Genomic DNA, 20,604 nt, shown 5'->3' with positions numbered 1-20,604 from the left:
CTCCCTCTCTTTTTTCTCTCTTCCCTCCCTCCCTCTCTCTCCCCCGCCCTCTCTCTCCCCCTCCCTCTCTCTCTCCCCCTCTCTCTCCCTCAATCCCTCCCTCTCTTTCTCTCTCTCTCCCTCCTCCTCTCTCTTTCTCCCTCCCCCTCTCTCTCCCCCTCTCTCTCCCTCAATCCCTCCCTCTCTCTCTCTCTCTCCCTCCCTCTCTCTCCCCCTCTCTCTCCCTCAATCCCTCCCCCCCTCTCTCTTTCTCCCTCCCCCTCTCTCTCTCTCTCTCTTTCCCTCCCCTCTCTCTCCCTCCCTCTCTCTCTCCCCCACTCTCTATCTCTCCCTTTCTCTATCTCTCTCTCTCCCTCTCTCTCTCTCTCTCTCTCTCTCCCTCACTCTCTATCTCTCCTTTTCTCTATCTCTCTCTCCCGGGTTACCATCCACTGAACAGAACGGTGCAAATATCATGCGTGTCTCCAGATATAATCATGTTTTCATGCTTGTGATGAAAAGAAAGAAGAAAAAAAACAAAAACAAAAAAAATCAAACTATGGCTGATACATAACTATATTGCTTGAAATGATGACGGCGCCTGGTGGGTAAAGGGTGGAGATTTTTACGATCTCCCAGGTCAACATATGTGCAGACCTGCTAGTGCCTGAACCCCCTTCGTGTGTATATGCAAGCAGAAGATCAAATACGCACGTTAAAGATCCTGTAATCCATGTCAGCGTTCGGTGGGTTATGGAAACAAGAACATACCCAGCATGCACACCCCCGAAAACGGAGTATGGCTGCCTACATGGCGGGGTAAAAAAAAAGGTCATACACGTAAAAGCCCACTCGTGTGCATACGAGTGAATGCAGAAGAAGAAGAAGAAGAAGAAGAAATGATACTCACATGGCCAAAGTTTGCCCGAAACATTAACAGGCCCTGATGGAATGTCTCCTTTCTGGAAGAGCGTAAAAACTGCAAGGTGTGAAAATTGGAAATACGATGTTGGATACGCGTATTGAGTGCTTCATCCTCATCCTCATCCTCCACCTCCACCCCCCACCCCACCATTACCCTACCCACCACCCTCTCGACTCCTCCCTACCTCTCATATTTTGAATTATGGCTCATAGCCGATTTTCTTACTCCCCCTCCCCCCCCCCCCCACTCACTCTCTCTCTCTCTCTCTCTCTCTCTCTGTCTCTCTCTCTCTCACTTCGTCTGTCTGTCTCCTCTGTCTCTGTCTCTGTGTCTGTCTCTCTATCTGCCCGTCTGTCCGTCCGTCTGTCTATCTGACTGTCTGTGTCTGTCTCTCTCCCTGTGCTGTGGGGAACTTGTCTCTGTTTTTTTTTTTTTTTTGTGTGTGTTTTTTTCTTTCTGCAAAGCCTATGAGATAGGGAAATATTTCTGAATGTTCCTGATTAACCTGATCTGTCCACAGTTGCAGTGTTTGAATTATTATGTCTGTAAATGATCTTGTAATTATAGTCTCTGTTCCCATTGCCCTTCGTGACGGGATTAGGGCTAAAATGAATAAACTACCTGGATCTGTGTGTGTGTGTGTGTGTGTGTGTGTGCGTGTGTGTGTGTGTGTGTGTGTGTGTGTGTGTGTGTGTGTGTGTGTGTGTGTGTGTTATAGAATCGTCGATTCATAAAACATTAATGAAATCGGTGTATGCATTCGCGCACATGCATGTGTGTTTGTGTTTGTGTTTGTGTGTGTGTGTGTGTGTGTGTGTGCGCGCGTGTGTGTGTGTACATACATGTGTGTGCGCTCGCACTCTTGTGTGCGTGCGCGCGCGCGCGCGGGTGTGTGTGTGTGTGTGTCTTTGGTGTGCGACTCTGTGTGTGTGTGTGTGCGTGCGTGCGCGCTGGTGGATGAATGGATAATACTTGTTGCAGGAGAGAGAGAGAGAGAGAGAGAGAGAGAGAGAGAGAGAGAGAGAGTTGTGGTGGGAGGGGGTAGACAGCATGCGCGAGCCGCACATTGTTTTCTGTGATTTTCAAACATGGAGTGGCTGACGATTGAACGCCATTTCGATGCCCCTTGTTCACACCAAATTCTCCTGTTTGAAACCGACAAAGAGCCTTGAGGTCTCCCATATGCCCCAGAAGAGTTCAGTGTTGAACATTCTTAATCCTTGTATGTATGTAGGTATGCAGGTAGGTAGGTAGGTAGGTAGGTACGTACGTACGTACGTACGTACGTATAAGGTAGGTTAACTAGTTAGGTAGGTTGGTAGATACGTTGGTATGTAGTTAGGTAGGTAGGTAAGTAGGTAGGTAGGCAGGAAGATAGGTAAGTATATGCAGATAGGTAGCTAGGTAGGTATCTATGCAGGAAGGCAGGTATTAAGGCATGAAGGTAGTAAGGAAGGTAGGCAGGTGGGAAGGTAGGTAGGTAGGTAGGTATCTATGCAGAGGTAGGTAGGAAGGCAGGTATGTAGGTAGGTGGATAGGTAGGTAGGTAAGAAGTTAGGTAGAAAGGTAGGTAGTTAGGTAGGCAGACAGGTAGGAAGTTAGGTAGGTAGGTAGACAGGTAGGAAGTTAGGTAGGAAGGTAGGTAGGTAGGTAGGTAGGAAGGTAGGCTGGAAGGTATCTGTGCAGGTACGTAGGTAGGTAGGTAGGAAGGTAGGCTGGCAGGTATCTGTGCAGGTACGTAGGTAGGTAGGTAGGTGAAGTAAGTTCAGCAATCAGAATGTTATCAAATTATCCGTTTATGAAATATTGCAAAGAAATCACCATGCGAATACAATATCATTCAGTCAACAAAATTTTAATGCAGAAAACTCCCGTAGGGGTACACGGATTTAATGAAAACTGTTCAATAGACACTATTACAACAAGAACTCTGAACACATAGGTTATGAGGAAAACTCTGTGTACAGTACACACTTTTACAACTCTGAACACACAGGTTATAAGGAAAACTGTACAGCAGACATTATTACAACTCTGAACACACAGGTTATAAGGAAAACTCTGTGCAACAGACACTATTATAACAAGAACTCTGAACACACAGGTTATAAGGAAAATTCTGTACAGCAGACACTATTATAACAAGAACTCTGAACACACAGGTTATAAGGAAAACTGTACAATAGACACTATTACAACTCTGAACACACAAGTTATAATAAAAACTCTGTACAGTACACACTATTACAACTCTGAACAACCAGGTTATAAGGAAAACTCTGTACAGTACACACTTTTACAACTCTGAACACACAGGTTATAAGGAAAACTGTACAGCAGACACTATTACAACTCTGAACACACAGGTTATAAGGAAAACTCTGTGCAGTACACACTATTACAACTCTGAACACACAGGTTATAAGGAAAACTCTGTACAGTACACACTATTACAACTCTCAACACACAGGTTATAAGGAAAACTCTGTACAGTACACACTATTACAACTCTGAACACAGGTTATAAGAAAAACTCTGCACAGTACACACTATTACAACTCTGAACACACAGGTTATAAGAAAAACTCTGTACAGTACACACTATTACAACTCTGAACACACAGGTTATAAGGAAAACTCTGCACAGTACACACTATTACAACTCTGAACACACAGGTTATAAGGAACATTATGTACAGTACACACTATTACAACTCTGAACACACAGGTTATAAGGAAAACTCTGTGTACAGTACACACTATTACAATTCTGGACACACAGGTTATAAGGAAAACTGTACAGCAGACATTATTACAACTCTGAACACACAGGTTATAAGAAAAACTCTGTACAACAGACACTATTACAACTCTGAACACACAGGTTATAAGAAAAACTCTGTACAACAGACACTATTACAACTCTGAACACACAGGTTATAAGGAAAACTCTGTGCAACAGACACTATTACAACTCTGAACACACAGGTCATAAGGAAAACTCTGTACAGTACACACTATTACAACTCTGAAGACACAGGTTATAAGGAACATTATGTACAGTACACACTATTACAACTCTGAACACACAGGTTATAAGAAAAACTCTGTACAGTACACACTATTACAACTCTGAACACACAGGTTATAAGGAAAACTTTGTACAGCAGACACTATTACAACTCTGAACACACAGGTTATAAGGAAAACTTTGTACAGCAGACACTATTACAAGAACTCTGAACACATAGGAGTAGACAATAACTAACAACAATGTCACACCTACACTTATTCTGATGCCATATAAAAACAACAGCAATGTTAAAAAAACAAAAAAACAATGGTTCGTGACCATTGACAACAATAGTAGATGTCTAAAAATGCTCCACTATTGAAGTTACTACTGTCTGCATGAATCTGGCATGCTCCAGTAATAAAAAGAAAAAGGGGGAAAGAGGTCTGTGTATGCTAAGCAGTTCAAACATTCAATTGAATTAAGGCGTTTCTTCACCCCTGCAAAGGTATCTTTGTAAAGAACAGAAATATACAAACGCTACATTCCAGCACACACACACACACACACACACACACACACACACACACACACACACACACACACAATCTTGTGCAAAGTATTTCCATTTCAATAAAGATTATTTTCATATATTCATTTTTCTATTCATTTTTCTTCGAACTGGCTATACTTATCGAAAATATTCTGACCGACAATGTTGATGATTGTGTGTGGTTTCCCATAAATCAAAAAATAAATAAATAAATGAATAAATAAATAAATAAATGAAATAAAAATAAAAACCTCTGTCGAAATGTCACTCAAAGTATAACAGACAGACACATTTTGTCACGAGAGAAAAATAGTGAAGATGCCTGTTTCGTTTGCATGTTAACTCACTCAGTACGGCCAGTCCTCTCTTCTACTCTACACAGGCCCCTCGGATGTCCAGTGGGTGTCTGAATGACCAAACCTTTACCTTCCGTCGTCAGAATTGCGGTATTCTTTGTCAACATTCACCTCTTCAGTATAAGAGCCTTCCGCTTGCAATATTTTGATGATGGTAACTGGGGTGAAACGCTGTTAACGTCGTCTCTTTCGCCGTTCGTATGGAGAGAGTTAAACTTAACTTTTGTCAATAAAAAGTAGTTCTTGCAACTTTCAGGCACACAGATACCACCAGATAAAGAATTGTTGGAGTAATCATAAACTGCCAAAGGAACAGCAAAATGTGGATGACTTTCAATTTATTTGGAAAGGTCTGATAATAAACGTAGTTTCTTCTTCTTCTTCTGCGTTCGTGGGCTGCAACTCCCACGTTCACTCGTATGTACACGAGTGGGCCTTTACGTGTATGACCGTTTTTACCCCGCCAGGTAAGCAGCCATACTCCACTTTCGGGGGTGTGCATGCTGGGTATGTTCTTGTTTCCATAACCCACCGAACACTGACATGGATCACAGGGTCTTTTTAACGTGCGTATTTGATCTTCTGCTTGAGTATACACACGAAGGGGGCTCAGGCACAAGCAGGTCTGCACATATGTTGACCTGGGAGATCTCCACCTTTTACCCACCAGACGCCGTTACCGCTAGACAAAAAAAAAAAAAAAAAAAAAAAGGGTGGCGCTGTAGTGTAGCGACGCGCTCTGGGGACAGCTGCCCGAATTTCACACATTCGGAACAGCTGTGATAAGAAGAAATACAAATACAAGCATAGTACTTACAGGAAATTGAACTGCCCACGATTATTAAAAAAACAACAACAACAAAACTTCTTCTTTCCGTTACACGACTAACATCGATTTGCCGATGACTCTGTCGTGGTTCATGCATGCTAGGTATTTTCGTGTCTCCATAACCCACCGAACACTGATATGGGTTGCAGGATCTTTAACGTGCGTACCTGATCTTCTGCGTGCGTATACACACGAAGGGGGTTCAGGCACTAGCAGGTCTGCACATATTATGTTGACCTGGGAGATCTCGAACAATCTCCACCCTTTACCCACCAGGCGCCGTTACCGAGATTCGAACCCGGCACCCTCAGATTGAAAGTCCAACGCTTTAACCACTCGGCTATTGTGCCCGTCATAAACAAACAAACAAACGAAAAAAAACACACACACACACACACAAAAACAACCCAACCAACAGCATACTAACGAAATCAATCAGGTAACAAAGTCATATCCGAATACTCTACAGAGCAGCATGATTCACCTATGACTGATAACACAAAACATGTACTGTCTTCCTACTCATGAAAACACAAAACAACAAGAGAGGCAAGGCCTTCAAGACTCACTTGTGATGCACTTAAAAAAAAAAAAAATCAAAGCTTTTTATGTATTGAGTATAATTTCCAAATGTAATGTTTAAGATGAGAAAGATCAGTTTAAAGCAAATTAAGTCCCCTAGCAATAATTACAGAGTAATTTCCCTTTTTTACTATTTGCACCAAAACGTTTGCAAAATAAATAAAAATTCCATGCTTAGCAAAAGAAGTTCCTGTTTGAACAAAAAAATGATAATAATGACTGCTCTTGTTGTTGGGTCAGAATATCAGATCAATATCAGATCAAAGTGCCAAGTTTAGAGAATACAAAAAATATAAATATAACAGTAAATGCAGTTTGCATATAATTAGGCTTCATTTGTTATTGTTTTGTGCCCATCCCAGAGGTGCAATATCGTTTTAAACAAGATGACTGGAAAGAACTGAATTTTTCCTATTTTTATGTCTAATTTGGTGTCAACTGACAAAGTATTTGCAGAGAAAATGTCAATGTTAAAGTTTACCACGGACACACAGACACACAGACACACACACACACATAGACAACCGAACACCGGGTTAAAACATAGACTCACTTTGTTTATACAAGTGAGTCAAAAACCTCTGCATGTGCAACTATGAGGAGAAAGAAAGTAGGAAAACACGTAGCATAAGGGATACTACTTGATGTAATCTTCACCAAAAAAAAAAAAAAAAAAAAAAAAATGCTCTGGAATAAATCATCAGGAATTGTTAGTTTTATGGTCTAGAACTGGAACAGCGTGCACTGCCTCCCATGAAGACTGGATAACTGCATACTCTTCTTTAACATTGCAATCTCGTCATTCATTTTGAGGAGTGATAGCCTAGAGGTAATACGTCCGCCTTGGAAGGGAGAGAATCTGAGCGCGTTGGTTCGAATCACGGCTCAGCCGCCGATATTTTCGATATTTTCTCCCCCTGCACAAGACCTTGAGTGGTGGTCTGGACGCTAGTCATTCGGATGAGACGATAAACCGAGGTCCCGTGTGCAGCATGCACTTAACTCACGTAAAAGAACTCACGGCAACAAAAGGGTTGTTCCTGGCAGAATTCTGTAGAAAAATCTACTGCGATAGGAAAAACAAATAAAACTGCACGCAGGAAAACATGCAAAAAAAAATGGGTGGCGCTGCAGTGTAGCGACGCGCTCTCCCTGAGGAGAGCAGCCCGAATTTCACACGGAGAAATCTCTGTTGTGATAAAAAGAAATACAAATACAAACACAAACAAAACAAGCCTTATCCTTCAATAATGAGAAGTTCAATAAAATAAAAAAAAATAATAATAAAACTTTTTTTTTATGAAATATTATCCTTAACAAGATCATTGAATGGTCCATCCTATACCTATAATCAATATCTGCATCTTTCAGAAAAGAAACTACTCAGTCTGAATTTTGTTTTTTAAATCCAAGCTGGCTTGTTGAAATAGACAAGACCATGTACATTAACGAACAGGAGAAAGTAATTTTGCTTCATTTCGGCCAGTACCATAATGCTGTTTCCCCGGGACCCTTAACTCACTCAGTACGGCCAGTCCTCTCTTCTCCTCATCACAGACCCCTCGGATGTCCAGTGGGTGTCTCAATGACCCAACCTTTAGCTTCCGTCGTCAGAATTGTGGTATTCTTTGTCAACATTCACCTCTTCAGTATAAGAGCCTTCCGCTTGCAATATTTTGATGATGGTAACTGGGGTGAAACGCTGTTAACGTCGTCTCTTTCGCCGTTCGTATGAACTCTTGGACATTGAACTCAAAGCTTATTTCACAGCATTGCAACACATTGTGAATCAGGTCGGTGGCATGAGAAGCAAGCTCACTCAGAAAAAAAATGTAACGTTCCATACTTTGTCTAAAAGTGTGTACCTTGTAAAAAGTAGATTGATATTTTATAGTTTTTTTTTTTTTGCTTTTTTGCTTTTCAGGTAATGGAATACCCCCCCCCCTCTCTCTCTCTCTCTCTCTTATTTATTTTGACTATTCAAGCCCTGACAATTGACTGAAACAATACAATTGTCATAGAGCTATCAGTCTTGCATACTACAATCAGAACCTTGGTTAAAAAGCAACCCATCGCGTTCTTCATTGTTAATTGTTGCTTATAGTCCAGCCGACCGCACAGGGCCGTATTAGACTGTCAAACCATACAAATGTTCACCGCATTAACACACACACACACACACACACACACACACACACACACACACACACAAATCCTATAAGACAAATAAATCTACAAAATACAATACATGACACAATATCCTAACCATTTAGCTCCTCATGGCAAGTAAGATTAGGCAGTGCTGAGGGCGCCAGCCATTCCGCTTAATTTATCATCCCTTCATTACAAAAAATATCGTAAACAAAATGACAAAACAATGCTTCAAAGCCAAACAAAAAACCACCAAAAAAAGTCCACACAGGTAAATAACACTGCAGAATGGACAGCTTGTGTCCATCCCAGTGTTTTACAATTTCACTACCTAATCGCCAGAGCAAAGCACCACAGATAGTACATCATAGACTGGGGAAAAGAGAAGAAAAAAAAAAGTCAAGGCTTGCTTGATTAAAAAAAAAAAAAAAAAAAAGGGGGGTGGGGGGTGGGGGAAGAGGGGATGGACTGGGGAAGGCAGAAAAAAGGAGACAACAGTGAACGAAAAAAAAGGCAAATAAAGAGAGCAATAGAAAAGAGGAAATTTCCAGCACACAGTTTCCAGAAAGCGGGGATGCTATTTATACTGACAGACCCCCGGCATGCCAAGGCGGAAATCGCGTTCTTCAACTGAGCCAAAAAATAAATAAAATAATAATAATAAAAACAAAAAAAAACTAACAACAAGAAACAATGACCAAGGCTGCCCCGAGGATGCTGGCTCGTGCCATGACCAAGGCTGCCCCGAGGATGGTGGCTCGTGCCATGACCAAGGCTGCCCCGAGGATGTTGGCTGGTACCATGACCAAGGCTGCCCCGAGGATGTTGGCTCGTGCCATGACCAAGGCTGCCCCGAGGATGCTGGCTCGTGCCATGACCAAGGCTGCCCCGAGGATGGTGGCTCGTGCCATGACCAAGGCTGCCCCGAGGATGTTGGCTCGTGCCATGACCAAGGCTTCCCCGAGGATGGTGGCTCGTGCCATGACCAAGGCTGCCCCGAGGATGTTGGTTCCTGCCATGACCAAGGCTGCCCCGAGGATGCTGGCTCGTGCCATGACCAAGGCTTCCCCGAGGATGTTGGCTCGTGCCATGACCAAGGCTGCCCCGAGGATGTTGGTTCCTGCCATGACCAAGGCTGCCCCGAGGATGTTGGCTCGTGCCATGACCAAGGCTGCCCCGAGGATGGTGGCTCGTGCCATGACCAAGGCTGCCCCGAGGATGTTGGCTGGTGCCATGACCAAGGTTTCCCCGAGGATGTTGGCTGGTACCATGACCAAGGCTTCCCCGAGGATGGTGGCTCGTGCCATGACCAAGGCTGCCCCGAGGATGTTGGCTCGTGCCATGACCAAGGCTGCCCCGAGGATGTTGGCTCGTGCCATGACCAAGGCTGCCCCGAGGGTGGTGGCTCGTGCCATGACCAAGGCTGCCCCGAGGATGTTGGTTCCTGCCATGACCAAGGCTGCCCCGAGGGTGGTGGCTGGTACCATGACCAAGGCTGCCCTGAGGATGTTGGCTGGCTGAACGAGGAAAGCAGCCACGGGATTCTGCAGTTTCTGATCACATCACGATTTTGTAGTGTCCTTCGGTGGGCTCTGAGGAATGACAGAAAAGAAGGGGGGAAAGGGGTTAAGTTTAAAAGAAAAAAAAAGACAGAGACAAATAGAGAAAACAATGAATATAAAAGAAAAAAATTATCAGATCGAATCGGTTCTGTTGAGCTATCTCGCGGCACACTTTTGAGCAACTCTCGCGTACACTCGCTGTTGGGAAAAACGAAAAGTTCGCGTTATAGCGCCCGAGCAGAAAGCAAAGGACTACAACTCTCCCCCCCCCCCCCCCGCCCCCCATCTCCCCTACCCTCCAGCTTTCACCCCAAGCCCACCCCTCTCTTGACTGGCACGCTTTTAGATAATGTGTGGTCAGGTTTTGGTCTGTCCCAGGTTTTGGTCTGTCCCAGGTTTTGGTCTGTCCCAGGTCAGGTTTTGGTCTGTCCCAGGTTTTGGTCTGTCCCAGGTTTTGGTCTGTCACAAGTTTTGGTCTGTCCCAGGTCAGGTTTTGGTCTGTCACGGGTTTTGGTCTGTCCCAGGTCAGGTTTTGGTCTGTCATAGGTTTTGGTCTGTCCCAGGTTTTGGTCTGTCACAGGTTTTGGTCTGTCCCAGGTCAGGTTTTGGTCTGTCCCAGGTTTTGGTCTGTCCCAGGTTTTGGTCTGTCCCAGGTCAGGTTTTGGTCTGTCCCAGGTTTTGGTCTGTCCCAGGTCAGGTTTTGGTCTGTCCCAGGTTTTGGTCTGTCCCAGGTCAGGTTTTAGTCTGTCACAGGTTTTGGGTTTGGTCTATCCCAGGTTTTGGTCTATCCCAGGTTTTGGTTTTGGTCTGTCATAGGTTTTGGTCTGTCCCAGGTTTTGGTTTTGGTCTGTCATAGGTTTTGGTCTGTCCCAGGTTTTGGTTTTGGTCTGTCATAGGTTTTGGTCTGTCCCAGGTTTTGGTTTTGGTCTGTCATAGGTTTTGGTCTGTCATAGGTTTTGGTCTGTCATAGGTTTTGGTCTGTCCCAGGTTTTGGTCTGTCACAGGTCAGGTTTTGGTCTGTCCCAGGTCAGGTTTTGGTCTGTCCCAGGTTTTGGTCTGTTCCAGGTTTTGGTCTGTCATAGGTTTTGGTCTGTCACAGGTTTTGGTCTGTCACAGGTTTTGGTCTGTCCCAGGTCAGGTTTTGGTCTGTCCCAGGTTTTGGTCTGTCCCAGGTTTTGGACTGTCCCAGGTTTTGGTTTTGGTCTGTCCCAGATTTTGGTCTGTCCCAGTCAGGTTTTGGACTGTCCCTGGTTTTGGTTTTGGTCTGTCCCAGGTCAGGTTTTGGTCTGTCACAGGTCCGGTTTTGGTCTGTCCCAGGTCAGATTTTGGTCTGTCCCAGATCAGGTTTTGGTCTGTCACAGGTCCGGTTTTGGTCTGTCCCAGGTCAGATTTTGGTCTGTCCCAGGTCAGGTTTTTGTCTGTCACAGGTCAGGTTTTTGGATAATGTGTAGTCAGGTTTTGGTCTGTCACAGGTCAGGTTTTGGTCTGTCACAGGTCAGGTTTTTGGACAATGTGTAGTCGGGTTTTGGTCTGTCCCGGGTCAGGTTTTGGTCTGTCACAAGTCAGGTTTTTTGATGATGTGTAGTCAAGTTTTCGTCTGTCCCAGGTCAGGTTTTTGGACAATATGTAGTCGGGTTTTGGACTGTCCTAAGTCAGGTTTTTGGACTATCCGAAGTTCACGCTTTCAGTGTCGCGTTTTCGCGCTACTGGGCTGTCCCAACTCGTGGTCCTACCGGCTCGGTTCACGCGCCAAGCGGCATTTTCCACTTCCTCCGTCACCTCTTACCTATCACCCCCCCCCCCACACACACACACACACACACACTCCCTCTTCCCAACACACACACACTGCCCCCAGACTTCTGCACCCTTCACTTCCCAATCCCTCTACACTTGACCTCGAGTCCACAGATCTGAGTGCTAGTCTTTTGGATGAAGTGATAAACGTCTTTTAACGTCTTTTCACTGTTTAGTGATATTAGACGAGGACACAAAAAGAAAGGAAAAAAAGGGGTGTGTGGAGGGGTGGGGGGTATGTGCGCATGGGAGAGGAGGCGTGGGGTACATGAGAAGAGGTGGTGGGATGACTGTAGTGAATGGTAGAAAACGAAGAGCTACGAAGGACTGTATTAACAGTGAACAATAACATGAATTATAACAGAAATTTTTTGAAGTAATGAATAATCATTCAAAACATATGGACAAATATGTGTTTGGTGGTAACTGGTCGGCTAGTTTTGGAAAGAACAGTTGTCTTGTTTTTGGACACTGGACAAGTATGTGGTACACGTTGACTTCTTTCCCGCACATACACTGAATATTTTTGCAAAATTTAGTTCGAAGGGCATTCAAACGGAATCGATGAAATAAACTTCTAAATGGTCTTGACTGGGAGACAGATAAATCATTTAAGAAAGTCTTGGGTTGCTTAATGTAACTGTCTTCATTCAGTAACGGTGATAGTGGCAGTCTAAATCTTTTAGCCTATGTTTATGTCCATCACTTGACAGTTTTTCAATACACCTATAACTCTCTTGTAAATCAAATGGGATCTTGAGGAGGATTGAGCCTTCGCTGTTTCGCGCTGCCTTTCTGGCAGCCTGATCTGCCCTCTCATTTGCAAAAAAATCCACAGTGAGAAGGCACCCAAATGAAAGTTACATGAATACCTTTGATCGATAATTGATGTACAATGTGTTTCATTTCAATTATCATCTCAAGGCTTGATTTTTGATTCGCAAATCTAAGTGCATTCAACGCTGATTTTGAATCTGCGCAGTAAATCGTAGTCCGTGAGTCAGTTTTGTATTTGTATTTCTTTTTATCACAACAGAGATTTCTCCCTTTGAAATTCGGGCTGCTCTCCCCAGGGAGAGCGCGTCGCTACAGCGCCACCCATTTTTTTGCATGTTTTCCTGCGTGCAATTTTATTTTTTCTACATAATTTTGCCAGGAACTTTTGCTGCCGTGGGTTCTTTTACGTGCGCTAAGTGCATGCCGCACACGGGACCTCGGTTTATCGTCTCATCCGAATGACTAGCGTCCAGACCACCACTCAAGGTCTAGTGGAGGGGGAGAAAATACCGGCGGCTGAGCCGTGATTCGAACCAGCGCGCTCAGATTCTCTCGCTTCCTAGGCGGACGTGTTACCTTTAGGCCATTCACTCCTCAAGTTCAAGTCCATTACCTAAAAAAGCCCGTCCATCTTGGGAGCAACCTCCCATCAGCGTTGATGTCCGGGGAGGGAGAATGGGGAAGGACACTGAAGGCCAAACCGCCCACTGTCCCTCTCAGAGTGTTTGTCCTTGCCTGCTACCTCCTTGGCACTGGACCCCTGATATCATCGTTATCATTATCATCATCATCATTATTATCACCTATTATTATTATTATTATTGTAATATCAGTGTGTGTGTGTGTGTGTTTGTTTGTGTGTGTGTGTGTGTGTGTGTGTGTGTGTGTGTGTGTGTGTGTACACTGTGTGTGTATATATATATATATATATATATATATATATATATATATATATATATATATATATATATATAATTGATCAATTAATTAATCTAATCACTTATCTTTCTCATTCTCTTCCTGGCTGTCGTTGGTCCTGTCTTGTATCCCCACCTGTCCTGTCTCCCCACCTGTCCCGTCTCCCCACCTTCCCCTGTCTCCCCACCTGTCTCCCCACCTGTCCCCTGTCTCCCCACCCGTCACCTGTCTGACCACCTGTCACCTGTCTCCCCACCTGTCTCCCCAATGTCCCCTGTCTCCCCACCCGTCACCTGTCCCCTGTCTCCCCACCTGTCCCCTGTCTCCCCACCTGTCCCCTGTCTCCCCACCTGTCCCCTGTCTCCCCACCTGTCACCTGTCACCTGTCTCCCCACCTGTCCCCTGTCTCCCCACCTGTCCCCTGTCTCCCCACCTGTCACCTGTCTCCTGTCTCCCCACCTGTCCCCTGTCTCCCCACCTGTCTCCCAACTGTCCCCTGTCTCCCCACCTGTCCCCTGTCTCCCCACCTGTCCCCTGTCTCCCCACCTGTCCCCTGTCTCCCCACCCGTCACCTGTCACCTGTCTCCCCACCTGTCCCCTGTCTCCCCACCCGTCACCTGTCACCTGTCTCCCCACCTGTCCCCTGTCTCCCCACCTGTCTCCCAACTGTCCCCTGTCTCCCCACCCGTCACCTGTCCCCTGTCTCCCCACCTGTCCCCTGTCTCCCCACCTGTCCCCTGTCTCCCCACCTGTCTCCTGTCTCCCCACCTGTCCCCTGTCTCCCCACCTGTCCCCTGTCTCCCCACCTGTCCCCTGTCTCCCCACCTGTCCCCTGTCTCCCCACCTGTCTCCCCACCTGTCTCCCCACCTGTCGCCTGTCTCCCCACCTGTCCCCTGTCTCCCCACCTGTCGCCTGTCTCCCCACCTGTCTCCCCACCTGTCGCCTGTCTCCCCACCTGTCCCCTGTCTCCCCACCTGTCGCCTGTCTCCCCACCTGTCTCCCCACCTGTCCCCTGTCTCCCCACCTGTCGCCTGTCTCCCCGCCTGTCTCCCCACCTGTCCCCTGTCTCCCCACCTGTCTCCTGTCTCCCCTCCTGTCTCCCCCCCTGTCTCCCCACCTGTCTCCTGTCTCCCCACCTGTCTCCTGTCTCCCCACCTGTCCCCTGTCTCCCCACCTGTCTCCCCACCTGTCTCCTGTCTCCCCACCTGTCTCCTGTCTCCCCTCCTGTCTCCCCACCTGTCTCCTGTCTCCCCACCTGTCCCCTGTCTCCCCACCTGTCTCCCCACCTGTCTCCTGTCTCCCCAACTGTCCCCTGTCTCCCCACCTGTCTTCTGTCTCCCCACCTGTCCCCTGTCTCCCCACCTGTCACCTGTCTCCCCACCTGTCACCTGTCTCCCCACCTGTCTCCCCACCTGTCCCCTGTCTCCCCACCTGTCCCCTGTCTCCCCACCTGTCTCCTGTCTCCCCACCTGTCACCTGTCTCCCCACCTGTCCCCTGTCTCCCCACCTGTCTCCTGTCTCCCCACCTGTCACCTGTCTCCCCACCTGTCCCCTGTCTCCCCACCTGTCCCCTGTCTCCCCTCCTGTCTCCTGTCTCCCCACCTGTCTCCCCACCTGTCTCCTGTCTCCCCACCTGTCTCCCCACCTGTCCCCTGTCTCCCCAACTGTCTCCCCACCTGTCTCCTGTCTCCCCACCTGTCTCCTGTCTCCCCACCTGTCTCCCCACCTGTCTCCTGTCTCCCCACCTGTCTCCCCACCTGTCCCCTGTCTCCCCACCTGTCTCCCCACCTGTCCCCTGTCTCCCCACCTGTCTCCTGTCTCCCCACCTGTCCCCTGTCTCCCCACCTGTCTCCCCACCTGTCTCCTGTCTCCCCACCTGTCTCCTGTCTCCCCACCTGTCTCCTGTCTCCCCACCTGTCCCCTGTCTCCACACCTGTCTCCTGTCTCCCCTCCTGTCCCCTCTCCCAACCTTCCCCTGTCTCCCCACCTGTCACCTGTCTCCCCACCTGTCGTCTGTCTCCTGTCTCCCCACCTGTCCCCTGTCTCCCCACCTGTCACCTGTCTCCTGTCTCCCCACCTGTCCCCTGTCTCCCCACCTGTCCCCTGTCTCCTGTCTCCCCACATGTCTCCCCACCTGTCTCCTGTCTCCCCACCTGTCACCTGTCTCCTGTCTCCCCACCTGTCACCTGTCTCCCCACCTGTCCCCCCACCTGTCTCCCCACCTGTCCCCTGTCTCCCCACCTGTCTCCCCACCTGTCCCCTGTCTCCCCACCTGTCCCCTGTCTCCCCACCTGTCCCCCCACCTGTCTCCCCACCTGTCCCCTGTCTCCCCACCTGTCCCCTGTCTCCCCTCCTGTCTCCCCACCTGTCCCCTGTCTCCCCACCTGTCCCCTGTCTCCCCACCTGTCTCCCCACGTGTCTCCCCACCTGTCCCCTGTCTCCCCACCTGTCTCCTGTCTCCCCACCTGTCCCCTGTCTCCCCACCTGTCTCCTGTCTCCCCACCTGTCCCCTGTCTCCCCACCTGTCCCCTGTCTTCCCACCTGTCTCCTGTCTCGCCACCTGTCCCCTGTCTCCCCACCTGTCCCCTGTCTCCCCACCTGTCCCCTGTCTCGCCACCTGTCCCCTGTCTCCCCACCTGTCCCCTGTCTCCCCACCTGTCCCCTGTCTCCCCACCTGTCCCCTGTCTCCCCACCTGTCCCCTGTCTCGCCACCTGTCCCCTGTCTCCCCACCTGTCCCCTGTCTCCCCACCTGTCCCCTGTCTCCCCACCTGTCCCCTCACCTGTCCCCTGTCTCCCCACCTGTCCCCTGTCTCTCCACCTGTCACTGTCTCCCCACCTGTCCCCTGTCTCCCCACCTGTCCCCTGTCTCCCCAACCGTCTCCTCCGTCTGGTCCTCACTGCTCACGCAGTCTGGGTCAGCCTCCTACGGTGATCCTGCAACAGAAAGCTGGCACGCAGATTGAATCCCCGCTGCCTGGCTGGTTGTGGCCTGGCTGTCTGCGGCCCGCGCGTTTATTGTATTCACTTGTTCATATTCACTTATTAACTGATGATATCGTTGCTGTTATGTATATCACTATTCAAAGCATTTTTTTTTTCGATATATGGTTGGTTTGTTGTTGTTATTCTTTGTTGTTTTTTATCGTTATTTTATCATTCTATTTTTTTTACTTGTTTTATTTCTTATTTCAAATTAATCAATTCATTAATCTGATTATTGATCTATCGATCAACATTATTTTACTTCATTTTATTCGATTTCGTTTTCCCCTCAAGGCTCGGCCAAGCACGTTGGGTTACACTGCTGGTCAGGCATCTGCTTAGCCCACCGTGGTGAAGCGTACATGGATGTGTCCGAACGCAACGATGCCGTCTCCAGTGACTAAACTGGCTTGACCTGACCTGAGCTGACCTGTCAGCACTCATGACAAACGATGTCCCTCTGGCACATTGAAGCGTGGCGCTTTTTGCTCTGAACGCTCAGAACAGGTCACTGCTTTCTACGACGCCTGCTTCTGCTCTCTGTGGAAGATGTTGGCTGTTTACAGGCTGACCATAAGTTTCTTTTTAAAGGGCACGTCGGGGACTGATATAGTAGTAGTAGTAGTAGTAGTAGTAGTAGTGGTGGTGGTGGTGGTGGTGGTAGCGGTGGTGGTGGTAGTAGTATAGGGGCAAGGCAAGCTTTGAATCTTTTAGATAGTCCCTTCTTTGTTTCATGGCGTATCTTGGTAGAATTTATGACCAAGGTTCGACGCTTCATTTTCCAGTTAAGTTATATATCGAACTTTTAAAATACAGTTAATAATAATAATAATAATAATAATAATCATAATCATAATAATCATAATAATAATAAACCCAACAACATCAAAACACAACAAATCAGCGCCCTGTAAAGAATATTGTCAGTTTATTCTCTCTCTCTCTCTCTCTCTCTCTCTCTCTCTCTCTCTCTCTCTCTCCCTCTCTCTCTCCGCTGTGACGTCGGGCCGTATTTGACAAACTATTTTTGTCAGTGAATGTTCAACCTCAGAGTCCACAACATTTGCTGGGGGCTTTCCCACACCAGAGTCGTTTCTAAGTATGTATGGGTTGGTGCTGTTGACCAGTTGTAACACAACCTCTCTCTCACCCTCATACCTTGTGTCCCTGCTTCTGGAGTCGCAGGATGAAGTCCCCACAGTCCATGTATCTCCAGGGCACCAGCCACTGATCCCTGGCCGGTCGCTGATTCTCTGTACTGCCAAGCACTTTTCCAATACGGACAACGGTCGGTTATTAAAGGCCAAGTCTGGAATGTCTCTTGCTGTTACAAAAACGGGATGAACTCCCGTGGCAATGGTGCCAGCAACGTCAATAACGAACGAAGGGGCTAGGTTAGAACTCCACAGACAACAGCGAAAGTTGGCTGGGTTGATTCGACGCGGAGAAAAAAAGAAAAAAGAAGAAACGGAAAGCAAAACGCTTGGCTCGTGCACTGGCTGAGATCCTGCGAACTACGTGTGGAGAGCATGCAGCGAACGTCATTGCTCCGCCATGGCAACCACTCACCGAATCCTCTTATTTCGCCGCCCGTCCTCGGCTGGACTGTATTTACTTTTTGAGATCGCTCTTTTTGTTTCTATGGAGTGTGTCAAAGACGTTCTTTAATGTTCCTATGCCTCCAGGGCGGTGGGGTGGGGTGGGGGAGGCTTGGGGGGCGGGGGGGCGGGGGGTGGGGGGGGGGGGTAAGGCCTGTCATGCCCACGCTCAGCTTATATCACAGACGGACATAAGCTTACAGCTGGGCCAACAGCAAAGTGACAGCTGTACGATCAATGGATTTCTCACTGCAATGGGAAGTCATTTACAGCTTAGTCTTTTGTGAAGGACTATGAGTATGACTCTCAAACTAGGAGGCAAGATTGCACTGGCTCTTAATGCTGCAGTGCTGCAACCATGGGGTAGCTAGTTGGCCTTTGGGAACCATCCCAACGCTGACTGTCCTAAAACCCTCTTGGCCGAGAGAGTGGGGGTGTAACTTGGGCAAGACACTCTCCACAATATCAAATTCTGGCCCAGATAGTCAGGATAGCATTTGCGTCCTCTGCTGTTCTGATGGTCATAGTCGGACACGACTGACTATCATACATTAGAAAGGGGGGGGGGGGGGGGGCGGAGGGGAGGAGGGGGGGGGTTCCATGAAATAAACTTCTTGCCTTGCTTTGCTCAGTTGTAGAATTTCCTGTCATTCAAAAAAGGTGTGTCCAGCCACAAGTCCTAAGAGAGACAGACAGACTGACACGCAGAGAGAGAGAGAGAGAGAGAGAGACAGACAGACAGACAGACAGAGACACTTTGACGCTTTGACATTTTACTGACATTAGCTGCAAAAGTTCTCATGTCATGAGGATGCACGATTTTCAGTCATAGGTATTCAATCAAAGATTCAACAACACAAAAGCAACATAAATGAATGCGTGAAGAGTGATCTGAAACGTTCAACAAATGGGCACGCACGCTATATAGTGCTATGAGTTCTCGTCATCGCCTCTGAAAAACCTACGCACCTCAAGCAAAAATTCTGCGCAGACTTTCTCCCTGTTCGCGCGCCGCATGAGCCACAGGACAAGCAGTTGCAACAATACGCTTCCAAAGCTTGTAAACCCACCCATACCCCGTTTCACTTCCATGTTCCATGTCCATACCCCAGCCTGAAACACTCGCACACGCAGGACACTCTGACACTGCGCGGACCAACAGACCACACACCCCTCCAACACACTCCTACCCAGTTTACCCTCAATAAAACATTTTGTTCATGTTCAATTGTTCCTGTTCATGTCTGCGCGTGCGCCCGGACACCCGACGCACACCCAAATGTACACCAGTCAAACTGGACCATTTCAAGAAACAATATCCATCGAGCAGCACAAATCAAGTTTTGTTTTGTTTTTTGTTGTTTTTTTGTTTGGTTGTTTTTTTTGTTTTGTTTTTTGCTTCACAACATCCAGCTGAAACAGTTTACTTTCCTTTCTCAAATTGTGTGTGTGTGTGTGTCTTTGTGTGTGTGTGTGCGTGTGAGAGAGAGACAGAGAGAGAGAGAGACAGACAGACAGACAGACAGACAGAGACAGAGAGAGACACAGAGAGAGAGAGAGACAGAGAGAGAGAGACCGAGACCGAGACAGACAGACAGAGAGAGAAAGTCGGGCAAGACAAACATAGAGGGTGTGAATGAAGGACAGAGAAAGAGAGGGGGGCAGAAAACGAAGGGAGAAAGAGAGAATAGAGAGAAAGGGGGGGGGGGTGGCGAGGTTATAGAGAAAGACAGATACACAGACAGAGACAGAAACAAACGGTGAAAGGCAGACAAATATATATATATATATATATTTCCCTTTTTTTCTGTCAACGTGAAGAAGAAGAAGAAGAAGAAGAAACATACCCTTGCCAGCCTGTTGGTCCTCTATTTGATCATCATCTTCGAGAGAGACAGAGACCACAGGTCTGATGGCCTCACAGAACACGTTCATGCGACCTGCCCAACCAACAGTCTCACACGTTACGTCACATTCCATGCACCGTCATCACATCAACTATTACGTCAACTTCATACCTTGGCAGGACTCCACTCACTCACGAGCTTCCTGACCAGAGAGTTCACTTTGCGAAAGATGACACACGTTTTTCACACATCGATAAGCCTTTTACAGAGCACACAGTATTTGTTTTCTTCGTGAAGAAAAGGCTCACCGTGTCTTTAGATATTCTTTTCCCCCAACTGAGGTATGTGGAAAAAAATGTTTGAAAACGTTTACACGAAATGGATAAACGTTTAGAAAAAAACAACCCCAAAACAAGCATTCTTTAAGCAAACAAACAACTCAAGGGATAATAAAAAAAATAAAATAAAAAAAAAAAAAACACCCAAGAAGAAAAGCAAAACGTATGAATGAACACCCCTGAAAGCGGAGTATGGCTGCCTACATGGCAGGGTAAAAACGGTCATACACGTAAAACCCCACTCGTGTACGTACGAGTGAACGTGGGAGTTGCAGCCCACGAACGCAGAAAATGTATGAATGAACGAATAAAGAAATAAGTAACTAAATAACAATAATCAAGTACATAAACACATGAATACACAAATCAAAGTAAAATGCGTTCTCTTAAACGTG

The 20,604-nt window shown here is 47.2% G+C and overlaps 1 protein-coding gene and 1 long non-coding RNA gene across 4 annotated transcripts in view; one reads left to right on the top strand and one right to left on the bottom strand.

The window, feature by feature from the left end:
* Nucleotides 1-20,604, bottom strand: part of LOC143281918 (uncharacterized) — a 210,235-nt gene that overhangs the window by 166,747 nt on the left and 22,884 nt on the right. The window contains exons 5-7 of one of the 3 annotated variants that reach the window (XM_076587215.1): nucleotides 16,300-19,964; nucleotides 13,138-13,284; nucleotides 6,506-9,980 (exon numbers count right to left, since the gene is read on the bottom strand). In XM_076587215.1, coding sequence (XP_076443330.1) covers nucleotides 9,066-9,875 — 810 coding nt within the window. In that variant the 5' untranslated portion in view covers nucleotides 9,876-9,980; nucleotides 13,138-13,284; nucleotides 16,300-19,964 and the 3' untranslated portion in view covers nucleotides 6,506-9,065. Of the gene's footprint in view, nucleotides 1-6,505; nucleotides 9,981-13,137; nucleotides 13,285-16,299; nucleotides 19,965-20,604 lie in introns of those variants that run through there. The other 2 variants (XR_013055196.1, XR_013055195.1) reach the window with 2 other exon arrangements.
* LOC143282358 (uncharacterized) lies at nucleotides 3,116-4,246 on the top strand. The gene is made up of 2 exons (XR_013055241.1): nucleotides 3,116-3,270; nucleotides 4,101-4,246. It is a non-coding gene; the product is annotated as an uncharacterized LOC143282358 (long non-coding RNA).

Source organism: Babylonia areolata, chromosome 5, assembly GCF_041734735.1.
Source record: "Babylonia areolata isolate BAREFJ2019XMU chromosome 5, ASM4173473v1, whole genome shotgun sequence".
In the NCBI taxonomy this organism is placed as follows: Eukaryota; Metazoa; Mollusca; class Gastropoda; order Neogastropoda; family Buccinidae; genus Babylonia; species Babylonia areolata.
The sequence above is the reverse complement of the archived record's forward strand: the minus strand, read 5'-3'. Positions and strand labels throughout refer to the sequence as shown.